At 41.3% G+C, this 17,556-nt stretch overlaps 1 protein-coding gene across 3 annotated transcripts in view; it reads right to left on the bottom strand.

Annotated features, from left to right (window-relative positions):
* gab3 (GRB2 associated binding protein 3) overlaps window positions 1-17,556 on the bottom strand; it is a 33,098-nt gene that overhangs the window by 5,263 nt on the left and 10,279 nt on the right. For all 3 annotated transcript variants that reach the window (XM_060913097.1, XM_060913098.1, XM_060913099.1), the window contains 2 exons: window positions 13,680-14,007; window positions 82-289 (listed from right to left, as the gene is read on the bottom strand). In XM_060913097.1, the coding sequence (XP_060769080.1) occupies window positions 82-289; window positions 13,680-14,007 (536 nt within the window). The remainder of the gene's footprint in view (window positions 1-81; window positions 290-13,679; window positions 14,008-17,556) is intronic.

Raw genomic sequence — 17,556 nt, 5'->3', positions numbered from 1 at the left:
CACTGTGCCACCCCATATTATATTATATTATATTATATTATATTATATTATAATGTAATAAGTATTATGGGCGGGGCTTACCTGGTGATGCTCTTCCTGCCAGTTTCACACTGAGACAGATAAAGATAATCGAGCCGAATGCTGGCATCTGAGTCGCTGGGCTCATCTCTGACCACCGAGTCTGTTTCGGTAACCGGAGCTTCCTGATTGGCTGAGAACTGTGCGTGAGTTGAGAGCACAGGAGAGGGATGATGGGACGAAGGAGTGTGGGCAAGACTGTCCATTGATTCTGAGAAAATACAATTCAAACAATTAACAAATTAAATTACTGCAAACTACATAACTGTCACAGTCCGGTCCGGTCCATCCATGCCTTAGACTGTGGGACTTCCGTACCGGCTCCAGGACAGGAATTCAGTCCTGCCTTGCTGAAGGCCATTTCCTGAAGCGGCACTCCCACACCTGCTACCACTCCTCTCCCATCAGCCAGGGCTTTTTAAGAACTGTTTGGAGCTGCTCCATTTGCCAGACTGTCTCTTGTAGACTTTCCTCGCCTCGCTACAGCTCATTGGTATCGTGTCTTCTTGATTCCCCCTGCCTGAATTTCTCCTTGTTTTTGCCTGCTTGTTCTTTTGAATTGTGTCTTTTGCTCCCTTGTCCCTGTGTTCATCAGTTTTTGTGAAGATTTTTCTGTCCTGTTTTTTGTCCCTGATCGTGTCTACCTGCTCCTGTGTTTTTGACCTCCTGGCCTGTTTTTTGACGACCGATTTTTGCCTGAGTCCTACCGTACCTTTGCCTTTCTGCCATCTACTTCATTAAAGAAGTTTTCTTTTTACACCGCCTGTTTTCTGAGTCTGCTCTTGGGTCCTCACTTCACCTCAGCTCGCCACTCCTGACAATAACATGATCAACACCTGATATGCTAATTCTTTACCTTGGAAGTAGCTTGCATTGTAAAGTAAGAGTTTTATTATCTGTCGTGTACACACAGAATAAAGTGCATGCTAAATAAATGGTTTGTTAACTAGCTAGCATGCTAATTCTCTATTTTTTTAAAAATGTCGAATGTAGTAAAGTTCACGTTTTGTTACTATAGTGTAAACAGCATTCTCAATTCAACGCTAATTCTCTATTATGGAAGTAGCGAGCATCCATCCATTATCTGTAACTGTTTATCCTGTTCTACAGAGTTTCAGGCAAGCTGGAGCCTATCCCAGCTGACTATGGGCGAGAAGCGGGGTACACCCTGGACAAGTCGCCAGGTTATCGCAGGGCTAGTAGTGAGCATCATAAAGTAATATTTTCATCAAGTTAAACAAATGGCTTGCTAATTAGAAAGCATGCTAGTTCTCTGTTTTGGATGACGTGAACAGTGTAACAAGTAACAGTTCCATCTGTCATATCCATATTGAGCAGATAGCGTGCTAAATACAATCAAAATAACGTATGGACTATAAATATTTTGTTGCTTCTGCAATGTCAAAAATTGTCTGAGTGAGCAATGCATTCTGGGAAAATTCTGTTCTAAATGTTATGGAATCAATTTTGTGCCAAAATGTTCATACAATACTTTTGAAATATCAAACAAAAATGACAAATCAAAGTACAAAAAAAAGTCTATTTTTTTAGACTGGCAAACAAATGATTCATGTAATCGTGCAAAATATCAGTCTATTACTCTTCAGAAACCTTTTATTTTTGTTCTGCGTCTTTCTCAGTTTTGTTTGACGTAATTTATTTTGGTTGCGATTCCAGCTTTCTCGTTTGCGCTCCCTGACTTTTTGCTTGCAGTTTTGGCACAAACTTCACGTGTGGATGGGCTGTCCAGGAACGCATTCCCATTGGCTAACTTGTGTTTGACTGACAGCTACTTTCAGCAATTCCCCCGGAGGCTGTTGCGGCCATTTCCTACTCGGATTCTGGCAGACTGTTTGACGAGTGACCGATCCATTGACGGTAAACAAGGATCGAGTGGACTTGTGTACTACTGCAACACATACAACACATTTGTCCCGCACTTACACTTTGTTGAATTAATTCAATATCATAGTCGCCGGGCGGCACGGTGGTGTAGTGGTTAGCGCTGTCGCCTCACAGCAAGAAGGTCCGGGTTCGAGCCCCGTGGCCGGCGAGGGCCTTTCTGTATGGAGTTTGCATGTTCTCCCCGTGTCCGCGTGGGTTTCCTCCGGGTGCTCCGGTTTCCCCCACAGTCCAAAGACATGCAGGTTAGGTTAACTGGTGACTCTAAATTGAGCGTAGGTGTGAATGTGAGTGTGAATGGTTGTCTGTGTCTATGTGTCAGCCCTGTGATGACCTGGCGACTTGTCCAGGGTGAACCCCGCCTTTCGCCCGTAGTCAGCTGGGATAGGATCCAGCTTGCCTGCGACCCTGTAGAACAGGATAAAGCGGCTACAGATAATGAGATGAGATGAGATCATAGTCGCCACTGAAGTCCACTCGATCCTTGTTTACCGTCAATGGATCGGTCACTTGTCAAACAGTCCGCCAAAATCCGAGTAAGAAATGGCTGACCGTAGCTGTCAGTCAAACACAAGTTAGCCAATGGGAATGCGTTCCTGGACAGCCCGCCCACACGTGAAGTTTGTGCCAAAACTGCAAGCAAAAAGTCAGGGAGCGCAAACGAGAAAGCTGGAATCGCAACCAAAATAAATTACGTCAAACAAAACTGAGAAAGACGCAGAACAAAAATAAAAGGTTTCTGAAGAGTAATAGACTGATATTTTGAACGATTACACAAATTATTTGTTTGCCAGTCTAAAAAAATAGACTTTTTTTTGTATTTTGATTTGTCGTTTTTGTTTGATATTTCAAAAGTGTTGTATGAACATTTTGGCACAAAATTGATTCCATAAAATTTCACCAATAAGATAGAGCACAAAGGGGGAAGTGAACGTGTTATAATCTGTATTAGAACGCAGACACAACGAGACACAGCTGTTATAATAGCACATGACCAGCAGGTGGCGATGATGAAGCCGTGACAAACTCGACCTCCTGTCCATCCCCCCCCCCCCTCCCTTTTTTTTTTTAAATGAGCAAAAAAATGCCCACGAGCATAACGGCTCTCAGTCACGTGCTTTACACACCACGCAGAACCCATGACCATCACACACACACACACACACACCAGTTTTCCACAGACACTCCACAACATTTTTTGAGAAATGAAAGTGTGTGTGTGGGTGTGTGGAAAATGTGAGTGCGTCATTAGAATGCATGGAGGCTGTGTTCGATCCAATGACTGTTTTCTCTCCACTAACATTCTTCCTTTCATCTATTACCTTTTTTCCCCACTTATTTGTTTCAGAAACTATTTAAAGCAGCCATCAGTAACTTTAAATATGATTTCTCGACCTGTTATGGTTCCCAGACTGTGGCGCTGTGCACTGGGACCCAGTGGTTAAATTGGCGTTTGTAAGGAGGAGGAGCCCTTCTTCACTCACAGTGGTCAATATGTCTCAAAACATTATTTATCGCACCATCGGTTTAATACATATTTTATCAACTTATGGCCGACTTATTTATATCTCACATCAATGCACATATTGGTAACTTATCAAGCCTACGTTTCACCATCAATCTACACTGTAATTTGTAAAACGTATTCACAATATACACCACCAATTCACATATTAACAATAGTTATGTACGTCATCAATCTACACTATTATTTGCATTACTTGTTTACATCTCACACCATCAATTCATATATTAACAATAGTTATGTACGTCATCACCAACTAGTGGCCTAGTGGTAGCGTGTCCGCCTCTCGATTGGGAGATCGTGAGTTCTATTCACGGTCGGGTCATACCAAAGACCATCATAAAAATGATACCTACTGCCATCTGGCAAGGCACGCTGCAATACAGATGTGCATGGGGAGTTAAACTCTCGTGGTTACCAGAGGACTAGCCCCCCACTGTAACCCTTGCTATGTAATAGGCGAGAGGCCGAGGGCTATGGAAACGGAGATCGGCGCCGCCCGATGCGCCACATACAGGTTGGGCCTGGTTAGTACTTGAGTGGGAGACTGCCTAGGAATACCAGGTACTGTAAGGCGTGGGAAGGACTTTGACTTTGATGTACATTATCAATCTACACTATTATTTGCATTACTTGTTTACATCTCACACCATCAATTCATATATTAACAATAGTTCTTTACATCTCACACCATAAATCTACATCAGTCAAATCAATTGTTTGCTAAACTTACTGACAACATCAAACCACATATCAGCAATAGCCAGGCATGACAATTTAATTTACAACTTTCCAAATAGACCCGTTCGCAGTAAACGTCATTCATACGTAAGAGGAAATTGCGCGTGCAGCCTGGACTCAAAAAAGACTCAGCGACGGTAGAGACGAGAAGAAATATTTGGAAGAAATGCCTAGTTGTTGTGTTGTCGGGTGTCAGAATCGTAGCAGTGATGGGGTTAAAATGTACAGAATTCCAGCAGGATCTCACCCATTCCAAAAAAATCGCCGACGTCTATGGCTACAAGCCATCAAACGTGTAGACTGGGATGAAAGCACCATCAAAAATGCGCGGGTTTGCAGCACCCACTTCATCACAGGTAAGATCAGGCTATTTATTAAATCTTTCTTTTTTATTCTTTCTAGTCTTCGTTTATTGATGTAGCAAAATACTTTGGTAACGTTTGTCTGATTAGCTGGGTCATAGTTACACAATGTAATGAATATTGTTAGCATGTTAACTTAGCTTTGCATGCAGTTTTGTTTGTAGGAGAGGTCTCGCTTGACTCAAGCAGTCCAGATTTTGTGCCATCATTATTTGTGTACGCCGAAAATCACAATTTTAAAGCAAGGATGGAAAGGTAAAATTGTGTGCCCTCACTCTAAATGCCAACTTACGTTGACTGCTCTAACCTAGCTCCCGCCCCGTTCAGTTTCATTTCTGCTCTCTGCCTCTCGCTTTTTACGCAGCTCTGATTTCTCTTAGCTGCACTCTTTACACTATCATTCCTTTCATGCCATTACCTCCTGCAAATTTCTGTTTAGTGTTGGTATTTGCTGTTTCTGTGAAGACACTCAGTCATCCAGGTACATAGTAATCTGTGGTTGGTCTTCAAGACTTTTCAAGCAAGTCCAGTTGCTCTCTTCTACCAACCACAGATTACTATGTACCTGGATGACTGAGTATCTTCACAGATATGTTTCTACGCACTTTGGGATGAGATCCCTTCACTGGTGCGGGAGTATGAGAGGACTTCCAGAAAACTGGCAGACATCTTAGCCAGAGAGGATCGTTCATTTTTGTCAACCTGGAACGACCGTCACTGAACAGAGGTGGGTGTCTAAGACATCTATCAGCCACCTGCAATGCAGCCATCAGCATTCTGATTCGGATTCTATTATGATCCATGAGAGGATAAATACTTGATACTCCCTATTAGACAGACAGAACTGAGGATACTTTTCGGACGAGAGGCGAAACGTCTTCAAGACTTTTCAAGCAAGTCCAGTTGCTCTCTTCTACCAACCACAGGTATTTGCTGTTGTAGCTAAAGCCACATTGCCATCACATCACTGGCATGATTTGATTAAAACAAAATGAATATGAATGTCCCATTGTTAATCAAGTTGTAGTCTCGCTGTAACCAGAATGTTGATGGCAGGCTACTTTTGTAAATAGTTTTTTTTTTTTTGAGTTTGACATTTTTTGTAAATAGTATGACTGCCTTCAGGTATCAGAGGAAAACTTACTAACATCGTCCGTCCACTCTTTAATTAAATGCGGATCCGGTAGGCGATGTCCACTTGTTAGAGTTAACTTATTTATGTAGCATTCTCGATCTTGTAACGACAATTGTTTTGCACAATCTGACAGCTCATAATGCCGGTCTGTGGGCAGCGCCATTGTTTCTGAGTCCAGGCTGGGCGCGCATCCTAGCAACGGTCGGTTTGTTTACAAACATGCGAAGAGGTCTATAGGACTTAGATCAAGTTTCTCCTGCCTTTCCTGTCTCTGTCTACATGCTATCGTCTGCCGACCTCCGGGTCAAAACCCACTTCTTAACATGTTTGGTTGGATTCCACATGTCTGGACCATACCTGTCAACCCTCCCGTTTTTCCCGGGAGCTCCCTTATTTTGACTTATTTTCCACTGTCTTCCCATTTTTTTATTTTCCCGAAAATATCCCGCATTTTCACATTATATAAAAGTCCCGTATTTTCACAATATAAAAAAGTCGGTAGGTCCAGAATTCATGACGCGCCTCTGACAGGAGTTTACAGCAGGAAGTCGGGCCATGAATTCACGTCCCCGCCCTCTCAGGCATCAGTAATTACAGAACTACGTCCGGAGGCGAGGCTGAACAAGTGATTAGGTCTGAGGTGAAGATGGCGATGCTAATAGCTAAGAAAAACATTAGCCTCTCTTTCTTTGATGATTTCAACAAGTGCGTGGCTGGAATGTTCCCAGACTCTTCCATCGCAAAGAAATTTTCCATGGGGAAAACGAAAGCCTCCCAAATAATCAAAGGTAAGCTACACATGTTTACATTAAGTATGTCCTGGCTAAGACCTCATAAATAGCCTAGTGTAAACTAATTGGTGTATTAACTGTTTTATCCACTCATTGTCTATTTTATTTTCTATCTGAAACTTACCCATTTTAAATCACTCTTGGTTTAATATTTTATATTACTCTTTATTACTCTTTATTACTCTATCTATCTATCTATCTATCTATCTATCTATCTATCTATCTATCTATCTATCTATCTATCTATCTAGTGTTCCGAGGCCATGACTATGGTAAAACCATAATAAACTGCAATGGAATTGAATTTATTGACTGGTTATATAATGACCTTTCTTATTTTAACATAAGATACGTATTTTAGCCCTTAATTTGGGAAATAACTGGTACCACTGAAAGCAAATAAAAATAAATGTATAGTTTATTCACAAATGCACTCTATAAACCATAAGCATATTGAGTTTGGGTCTTGGCTATCACCAACATGCACCAGAGTACAGGAAATCACAAATACTAGATAGAAAATTGCCCCCCATTCAACTACACACCCACTTTTGGTGAAGGGGATGACTTTCCGAAATTTTCCCTTATTTGGAGTTAAAAATCTGGGAAATATCCCTTTTTTTCAAACCTCAAAGTTGACAGGTATGGTCTGGACTGATGCTCACTCTCTCCCTCCCTCGCTCCCCCGTCTCACCGTCACTCACTCGCGCTGCCTCTGCTATTGGTTCTGGTGGCTCCTCCCACTGGCAAGTGAAATGTGCGAGTGGGAGAGGGTGAGACGGGGGGAGCGAGGGAGAGTGTGATCAGTCCCATGTAGTATTTTTGCAGATGTATACCTTAACAGACGACCTCTATCTCTCTCATCATCAAATCGTTTCAGCTTTAAAATGATAGCTTCTTTAGCACGAATGAAAAAAAAACAACTTACAGGAAATGTTATATCACTCGCGGGCGCGCGAGGGCCACTGTCTAAATATGGGAGACTCCCAGAGCGTCCGGGAGACTTGGGATGTCTGAATCGTTTAATTTTGTTATTTAGTCCAGTCTCAGTGCCCCACAGCAACCTCATCACTTTGGCTGACCAAAGCAACACTGGATTGGGAGTGGAGCGCGCGAGCCAATGGAAAAGTCCAGGCTGCCAGTTCTCACTGTCACGAGGGAGGTTTGCTAGCGTTCCCTGCGCAAAGACAGGTTAGCGGGCATCCATTAAATTTGCTAACTCAATTTTCTGATATTTACCTAAAAGCTAAAAACAGCTACAACTTAGTAAATGAAGATAAAATATGACAGAACTACAGACAAAAAGATCTGAATTTCAGCAAATAGAGGTGTGAATTTTTCGACTAGCATCCTGTCTGTCAGCGTTAGCTAACGCTACTTATGTCGTCTGCTGCACTAGAAAGTTTCTCAACTAAAGACAAAATAAACAAAAGAACCATGACTTACCTCTGTCTACTTTGCTAAGGCATTGTGTTTAGCAGATAGTTACAACTTCGTACGACATAAATCCTCATAAAATATAAAGTATGACAGACGGTTTCTCGAGCTGAAGTCCATTAACGTTAACATTAAACGTATGATGATGCTGTGTGATGTCGCGCATTCTCGCAGCGCATGCGCATTCACTGATAATTCCAAAGAAAATGTTTTTTTTTAAATTGATGGGTGTAATTCACTTTAGCTTATTTTTTTTGTTGTTGTCGAAATCATGATTGACGAACTCTCGTATTGATGGTGTTTCTAGAATAGATGAAAATGAATAAAAGTATTATATTATTATAAACACTGAAGCAGAGGGAGCTCAGCTCCTGCTGGCTGTACTGCCGAGGCGAGGAGACGGAGCTGAGCTCCAGAGGGCTCCGGCCCAGTTTAATCTCTGGCGCTACCTCTGGTGCAGTGACTGTGTTTTCTCCACAGCTTATTCATCTCAGTGTGATCTCACCCTCTGTCACATCTAAAACTGTTTCTCCACCTGTAATAATTACATCATTGTGACGCGGTTACTGTTTTCTCCGCACTGATATCTTATTCAACTCATCGTCCTACTGATGGATTTATTTATTTGTGTAGGGAAAATGCTTAAAGCGGCTGTCTGTAACTTTTCAAACTACTTCTAGATCTGTCATAATTACATACCTCTGGTCAAGTGATTGTGCTTTTTTTGTTTACTCCGACAGCATACTCACCTCATTGTCCTATTATTATCGGACACCATTTAAAGCGGCCATGTGTAACTTTTGAAACTACTTCTACACCTGGAATTATATGAATTTGATACAATACACTCGCCGGCCACTTTAATAGGAACTTGTTGTTGATTCTAAGATCCCTGTTCTTGGCTGCAGGAGTGGAACCCAATGTGTTCTTCTGTTCACTGTTGCATGCTGAGATGCTTTTCTGCAGAGGTGGAAAAACCCGGGTGCAGAAAGTAAAAACCCTGCCACATTTTTGCTCCAGCCAATTCAATGAACCAGCTGATCCTAATTAACACATCCCCTAAGCCAGGTTGATGAGCTAATTGGTGAAATCACCTGTGTTGAGAGCACAGGCAGAAGGAAAACCTAAGCAGGACTTTTACTTTGTCAATCCAGTTTTTCCACCTCTGCTTTTCTGCTCACCACGGTTGTAAAGAGTGATTATATGAGTTACTATATCCTTCCTGGCAAAAAAGAAAAGCTTGAACCACCTCCAATCTGCCCATTTTCTGATCTCTGACCCTCTCTTATCAACAAGGCATTTGTTTCCACCCACAGAACTGTCGCTCACTCACTTGATGATTGTTTTCTGCACCATTTTTCCCGTTTTCACAATTTTTCCCGTTCTGATGTTTGAACATTAACTGAAGCTCTTGATTTGTATCTGCGGGATTTGATGCATCGTGCATTGGCTGATTGGAGGACTGCAGAAAACAGCAGGTGGATATATGGGGGTTCCTAATAAGGTGGTCATAAATTCCGCTGCACACGTTCCTGTGAATGTGAATGATCTGTTCCTATTGACCCATCCCACGTGATGTCACGACAAATGCGGCTGCCATTTTGGACATGAACTACCAGTAGTCTACCACAGCCAACAACGAGGAACGACGGCGAAGCATCGAAAGGAATATAGCCATCAAAGAAAGTTTTTACTTTCAGCAAGACTTCCATCATGCCATTATATTGTTGTGCACCTGGATGTAGTAACCATCAACACACAAGGCAAGATTTATCATTTTATCGGATCCCGACAGATGCTGACCGACGGAGAAGATGGATAGCGGCCATTAACAGGAAAGATTGGCAGCCCTCGGCATACCAACGCTTGTGTAGTGAGCACTTTGTTGGAGGTAAGACGAATAAAATTAGCCAGAAAAGGCATTACATTGCTGTTAACATTTTGTGGCAGCGAGTGTGTAACCAAATAGGTTAAAATAACCCATTGTAACCTCTTTGTTCTTCTGTAGTAGCTATTAGCTAACGACATTAGCTAACATTGTGTTCCTTTGCTGTTGGTAGACTGTAGGACAGATCAGAGGTAATGTCCTACAAATAAGTGTTCAAAACAAGAGGGACATGTATTTGTCTCTTAAATCCAGGCCGTTCCCTGTAATCTGTAACAACGGTTAGAGAAAGTAATGGCAAATAGTGAGTGCACAAACCATAGAAGGTAAACTGTACACAGCGCCAGGGCAGTGTGATGGTATGTCTACTTTTAGATTGTGTTAGCTTATCAATGAACACACTCGTCACTCGACGAGTTTCACGTCTTTACAACGGATACTTAAATGTGTGTTAGGTATTATTGTTGCATAGGTATACAGATCATGTGGGCCGAAGTCAGGTAAAGACGAGGGCTTCGTGTACTTCCGTACGTCAGTGAACAATCCTGGTGGAAGCAGGTAAACGTCGTTCTCTAAGCCTGCTAACCTCAATTTTTGCAAATACCTCTCCCTCTGCTCGCCCTGTAAATGCCCTACGTCGCTGGATAGTGAAGGTGTTTTCTGCATCTCGCTCCTTTTTCTTTTATGTTTTTCGTTTGTCATCTTCCTCGCATTCAAACCGATTCGAACCGAAGTCCACTTCATGTCCAAAATGGCGGTCGCGTTTACGAAGGTCACGTGAGTGGGAAGGGTCAATAGAAACAAGTATCAGAACGCAGGCGTTAATATAAAGCTGTGGTTTGCAGCTGCACTTCTGTCAGAGCTGCTGTTGGAGAACATTCATCAACACCTTCTGACCAATTAGAGTCCAGGATTCGGCAGCACTGTGTTATAATTATAAATAAAATAATATAAATAGTTATATTCAAATTAATTTATTGTTGATGTTTTGCCAAAACTCGTGATAAAACCCACAGAATGAAAGTCACGCAAAGCGACTCTCCTCGTCACCTTGACCAATCAGCACCACGCTGAAGACGCTTAATGTTGTTTTAGGAATCTGGGAGGACTGCATGCATCTGTGTGTGTGTGTGTGTGTGTGTGTGTGTGTGTGTGTGTGTGTGTGTGTGTGTCACTGTTGTCTTAGATACTCAACCTGTCAATTTCTAGCTTTACCATCTTTGTTATCTTTGTGAGTAATGTGTAAACTTGGGGTTTCTATGTTTACGTACTTGCTGTGTGTGTGTGTGTGTGTGTGTGTGACGCCAATGGGTGTGAACCTGTATCTGTTCGAGCATGTGCATGCATGCTTCTGATTACATACACTGTGTGTGTGTGTGTATGTATGTCTGTGTGTGTGCGCGTGTGTGTGTGATTTTACCAGAAGTTTGTCACCAGGACAGCAGAGAAACAAATATTTCCAACTGTAACATTTACCTCCAAGAGTAAACAAACGTCTCAGCTATCACTAATCATCTTCCTTTTGCTAGCTCTTTGCTAATTTATGGTACCATGTGATTGCTTGGTGTTAGCAAGGACGATGAGCTAACTGCTAACAGCTCGCTCGTATTTCACTGCCTCTCTTTATACTCATGAAAGCCTGTTAGCGCTTGGCCAGGTCACACTGCAGGTGTCACTGTTAGCTCAAGCTAAAAATGGCTAGATTTAACTTTTTTGGTAGCTTTATTTATTTATTTAATACGAAGTTGTAGGTTCATTTTTGTTCAGTGTATCATTCCAAGACAAAAACATCACACCAAATATGCTCAGACGTGGAATATTATTAGGTCTCTGCTTTGCTAAATGTTAGCGAATGACTGTTTTCAACAGTTTTGTTTCGTTTTATTTTATAACTGGATGACATCATTTCCTGTTGTTAGTTTCAGGGGTAATGCCAATGTGTCATGATGTCGGGACTTTTAGTGCTTATTTTTAGCACTTTGCTAAGTTGCATTGTGATACAGAATATGCTAGCACATTGCTAAAAATACACCAGCTTTTCCTCAGACCTCACTAACGTCTCTGTATCCTGCTGTATTATGCTAACATATCTTACCGTTAGCTCAAATTCGGACCTTGTGCTGCTCGCTAGTTTAGATTAGTTTGTTTGTAGCACTCTGCGAACATATTATTACGGTTTAAAAACAGATCTTGTTGCTGTTATCTCTCTCTCTCTCTCTCTCTCTCTCTTTCTTAAAATTTATAGATCTGGTTACATGATTGCACCCGCTATGCTAATAAAAGCTTATTTGAATGCTAATTTGAATTTAGGAGAGAGTGAGAGTAGAGTGTTATGACAGAGGAGATGGAGGACAAGTGAGAGAGGAAGATAAAGTCATAAACAACAATACATTTGCATTTCTTTTTCTCTTTCTCTTGTTCTGTTAATATTCGCATTCTGAATGTTATATCTCAGCAAAACCAGCTAGAAACACTCAACTGTTGACAGGAAAAGGAGGAAGACACTGTGTGTGTGTGTGTGTGTGTGTGTGTGTGTGTGTGTGTGTGTGTGAGAGCATATGAGGGGTCGGAAACAACGCTCTTGTATCTATAAATCTCTTGCCACTGAACTGACACAAGTGTTGATAATACAGATGTGTTAGCGCTTGATGCTAAGTCTAAGGGTGTATTCAGACCAGGATAGTTCGATAGTTCACTTGCTTTGGTCCGAACCAAATGTTTTTTTTTTATTTTTTCATTTTGGTGCGGTTCGCTTTCACACTGTACATTTTAGTAAGCGGACCAAAATCTGTCAACAAAGCCACGCGCCCTGAGGTCGTTCAGCTATTGGTCAGAGACGACACGCGCACAAAGCGCTGTTCTGGGGAGCGCGTGAACCCCTTCTCCTTCATTTTCTCACTGAATACAGCAAACCCGTCAGCATTTTTGTGTGTTCTCTCCAAAAGCTCAGATATGTGGACATCTGCCCATATATCCACAAGGGTACGCGTTTCTTCCTCGGCCCACGTTTGCCCCCTACTCATTTTTTGTACTCTGTAGTCTAGCCTACCACTGGTCTGAATGACTGAACGACTGTTGTAAGGTTCCCTTGACAACCGAAACAGTGTTTGCACTTTGCGGTGGAGTGTCAAGACTCTGTTTCCCATAATGCTGGACAAACAACGGAAGCTCCCGAGGTACAAAAAAGCAAAACTGTCAGATTAAGTCCGGTTTGCTTTCACACCTCCAAAAGGTCCGCACCAGGGTTCCTTTGGTCCGGACCGAGTCTGACCTTGCAGCTCGGTCTCGGTCCGCTTGTTTGGTCCAGACCAGAGTTCGGTGGTTTGTATTCAGACCAACCCAAAAGGTCCGGACCAAGGGAAATTTGGTTCGTTTGGTCGTTTGGTCCAGACCAAACAACGTAGGTGTGAATACGCCCTAAGTGTTTTAGCCAAAGAGAATCTTTTTTTTTATTTATAAATTTACCAACACATCTGAGGTAAATGTTGACATTCCGGTTTATTTTGTCTCATTTTCGATGCCGCTGTGACTTCATGTCTGGATAAAACACTGCAAGGTGAACCCGATTAACCGTTAGCCTCAGTGATTAGCTAATGTGTGCATGCTGTTTGTATTCTCCAGTTGCCCAACAACAGTATTCTGATTCTAACCGTTTGAAGGGCAACGGAGTCGTGTGTTCACTGTGGCATGTCGAAAAAACAAAGTCACAACGTTCCATTTGGATGCACCTGAACAGGTGTGTCGCTGTGTGTCTGGATCTATAAGGGTGTGTGTGTTGAGGTGTGTGTGTGTGTGTGTGTGTGTGTGTGTGTGTGTGTGTCACCTGTGCTTTGGTTGAAAGTGCTGAAGGTGCAGATCTGGCCAATGTTCCTCACCCAGCAGTTCATCTCCTCAGCCGTCTTGGCCAGCAGGTAGAACACACGTGTTGACGTCTTCACCACAAATAAGTGCTGACTGGCCAGGTGCCGTTTGACAGGCCACGCCCCCCACTCCAGCTCCCGGCCTGACTCCACCTCCGCTGCTACCTCACATTCCTGCAGGTTGATGGAACGAATAGGCTTCCGTGAAGTCTTACTGCGAAAGTACTCAAGAACATCTGGATCTCCACTCATCCGTCCACGCCGGAGGACGAACCATCGCTTCCTCCATGCCTGAGAGAGAGAGAGAGAGAGAGAGATGAAACAAAAAAATGTGTCAACATGTTTATGTCAGCTGAGACGACATGTCCTGAAAATGTTTAAAATGTAACAGAAGCAACACACACACACACACAATTTATATGCACTTAATGAGGACCAGATATACCTACATTAGTAATACATAGTGTGTGTGTGGTGTGTGTGTGCACGCGTGTGTGCAGGGGTTTGGTGCTTTGTGAGAACCAAATCTATCAATAATCGAAATACATAAGAACTCTGTGTGTGTGTGTGTGTGTGTGTGTGTGTGTGTGTGTGATGTCTCTAAATGAAGACAAATAACCTCTAATCAGAGAACATAATGACGTGTGTATGGGTGTGGGGGCTGAATAATGAACAAATGTTCCCATAAATTAAGAATGCATAATAAGCGCGTGTGTGTGTGTGTGTGTGTGTGTGTGTGTGTAGGATCAGCAGTAGTCTTACAGAGGATCAAGGCCAGAAATCTTCATCTTTCTCTTTTTGTTTCCCCCTCACTTTGTTTGCTTTCCCATCTCTCTGTTCTGTTTGACTTAGGTCACTATGTACCTTTCACATTTTCAAAACACACACACGCACACGGGCAGGAAACAGAAGGAATGTGTGACATGACCACTAATAGAGATAGCTCTCTAACGGTCAGATGTTCAGTAGGAAGCGTGCGGTGTGTGTGTGTGTGCGTGTGTGTTTCTGTGCTGTGAGCTTTCACACACATTAAACTCATCACTCTTCCTTTTTTGTGGCATAATAAACCCAAAAACAATCTACAGAAAATGTCAGACCTCAGACAGATTTCAGTTAATAGTTTTTACGGAACACAAAGAAAGACGTTGATCATCATCTTCCCTAAAACTGAGATTCTTCGGATTTGGGAAAAGAACAGACATGCTGTATAAATGTTGATATTTAACCTCACTGCAGCGTTAATGAAGCTGATTAGCTGAACGAGTTTGTTAACGTGACTGCTGTTAGCTCGTGTTGCACTGGTTAATGTAGCTGTTGTAAAAATGGCACAGAACTCTGTTTCATCACTCTCATTTGAAAGTTCGATGCACACGCGGATCACAGGAGAGTCACTTTCACTTTCCTCCATCCAGAAACTTCATGTTTCTAAAAATGGCTGATGTTTTTGTCCAGAAATGAAAAAGACACAAGGACAGAGATGGTTCCACTGGAAACATGTGAAATGACTTCAGACAAAAGTAAGTGGCTTGTTTATGTGTGTGTGTGTGTGTGTGTGTGTAGTTCAGAGAAGTTTTTAGTATAACCACACTGAGGTTTCTCCAGGCGTGTTGCTCACCAAGTGTGAAACAGTGCCATATTTCACTCTGTTTATTTTTTTCACACAAAGGTAGGTTACTGCTCATTGTGCAGCCACAAAAGCCCCCCCCCCGTGTGTGTGTGTGTGTGTGTGTGTGTGTGTGTGTATGACAGAGAGAGAAAAACTGAGAGAGGAACCAGTTGTTCTTTTCCCATCATTCTTCACAAACAGGAAGTCTGAGACCTACAGACCTTGTCAGTGTGTGTTAGGGTTGGGGTGAGGGTAGATTTGCAAAAATGCTGTATGTATGGTAATATTAATGGATGTATATGTGTGTGTGTGTGTGTGTGTGTGTGTTGGGTTAAAGAGTTCCTCTGTATAAGAAATGCAAACGTCAGCAACCATCAGAGACTCAACCCCAACAATCGCACTTGCGAGGAATTCAACACCACACACACACACACACACACACACACACACACAAAACGCTCATTATTAATCACATACTCACTAAAGATCAAACGTCTGCCATGTCAAAAAATCTAGTGACATTTTATAATTAAAATGTATATTTTGAATAAATTTGTATTAATTAATGAGGATTGTTTTGTTCACTGGACGATGAAGAGCTACAAAGTCCAATAATAATGGAGAAAAAAATCATTTAATGATCAGCTGTAAAATATTTTTATGTAAAGAAAATTTCTCACTGGAAATTTTAAAAAAAGAAGAAAAGGAAGATGAAAAAGAGAAGATAGGAAGTACTCGTACTTGCAAAGCAAAAAATTCTACATAGATAGATAGATAGATAGATAGATAGATAGATAGATAGATAGATAGATAGATAGATAGATAGATAGATAGTGAGAGATAGCGAGCAAGAGATAAAGAAAATGAAATTGATGGCGAAGTTTGATATTAACATAGAAATAAAGAAAGAAATCGATAGCTGCAGGAGCTAGATTAATTGAAGCCAGTGGGAGGAAAAGTGAGGGATGAAAAACCAGAAAGCAGGAGTGATAGAGGTATGAAAAGAGGGAGAGTGCTTTGAAGTATTACCCAGAACATGTCCAGTGAGTTTTGAGGTGTTCATTTGAAAGTTGACTCCATGGGAGAAGTTTGAAAAATTTCCCATTCACAGTTGATGGGTGGGAAAAAAGATGGAAAGAGGGATAAAAAAGAGGGATACAAGTGAAATATCAAAAAGAAGTAACAGCTTGAGTGTCATTTACAAGGCCGACGCAACAAAGTTTTCTTTGTTATGAGGTTTGAGCTTAATTAATCACAGAAATCAGTTTGAAGGAAAATAATAATAATAATAATAATAATAATAATAATAATAATAATAATAAGAAGAAGAAGTCTTGGAATAAAAATAATGTGAGAAAAATAATTATGTAAAATATTTTTAAATCTCTACATATATTACATGTTTTATTTTAATAAAAGCTGCATTTCTATAAAAGATTGTTTTATTTTTTCAGGACACTTGACATGATTTAATCATTTATGAGGATTTTTTGTCTTCACAAAGTGATTTTTGGTTCCCATAAAGCACGCAGACATGCACGCACGCACGCACACAAAAAGGCAGTCTAGTATTCAAATGCAGGTAAATGACTTCCTCAGACAAACAGAGACACACAGACAGACAAACTTACATAAACACACACAAAGGGAAATTCATCACCATCTTTGTTTATCAAATACCTTCTTTACGTAATACGGTGCCATGTTCTGGAGGCTGTTATGGTTGTCGTCATGGAGATATTGTGTACTTTGTTTATTTGTACACAGGCTTTTATTCCATCAGATATGAGAAACAATATCGTACACAATTGCCGCAAAACCACTGCTTCTGATTGGCTGAGATGAGTTGAGACGATCGCAAGGGGCGTGTTTCACAAAAAGAAGGTAATGAATTCTGTGTCACTGTGAGATTTCAGATCATTTTATATCTCAATCAAGGACATTCTAACACACAAGTAAACCCTGGATGTGGAAATCATCAGGATCAGTTTCGGATTTTAAATGTTAGAATTTGCTCTTTACTTCGAGTTCACTGTTTTGTTTTTGTTTTTTTTTCTGCTCCAACACGCGACAAATCAAGCTAAATATCAGCAACAAGAAACGCTAAGATAAATAAATAGATAAATTATTAAAAATAACAAATCATAAACTCTATAAACACATCTGATTTTTCTACATAATCGTTTTCATCACTGCTGAAAAAAGAGACACAAATTTTAAGTACTCTTACAATT

The sequence above is a fragment of the Neoarius graeffei genome, chromosome 28, assembly GCF_027579695.1.
Source record: "Neoarius graeffei isolate fNeoGra1 chromosome 28, fNeoGra1.pri, whole genome shotgun sequence".
Lineage (NCBI taxonomy): Eukaryota > Metazoa > Chordata > Actinopteri > Siluriformes > Ariidae > Neoarius > Neoarius graeffei.
Note: the sequence above shows the minus strand (reverse complement) of the source record. Positions and strands in the feature narration are given on the sequence as shown.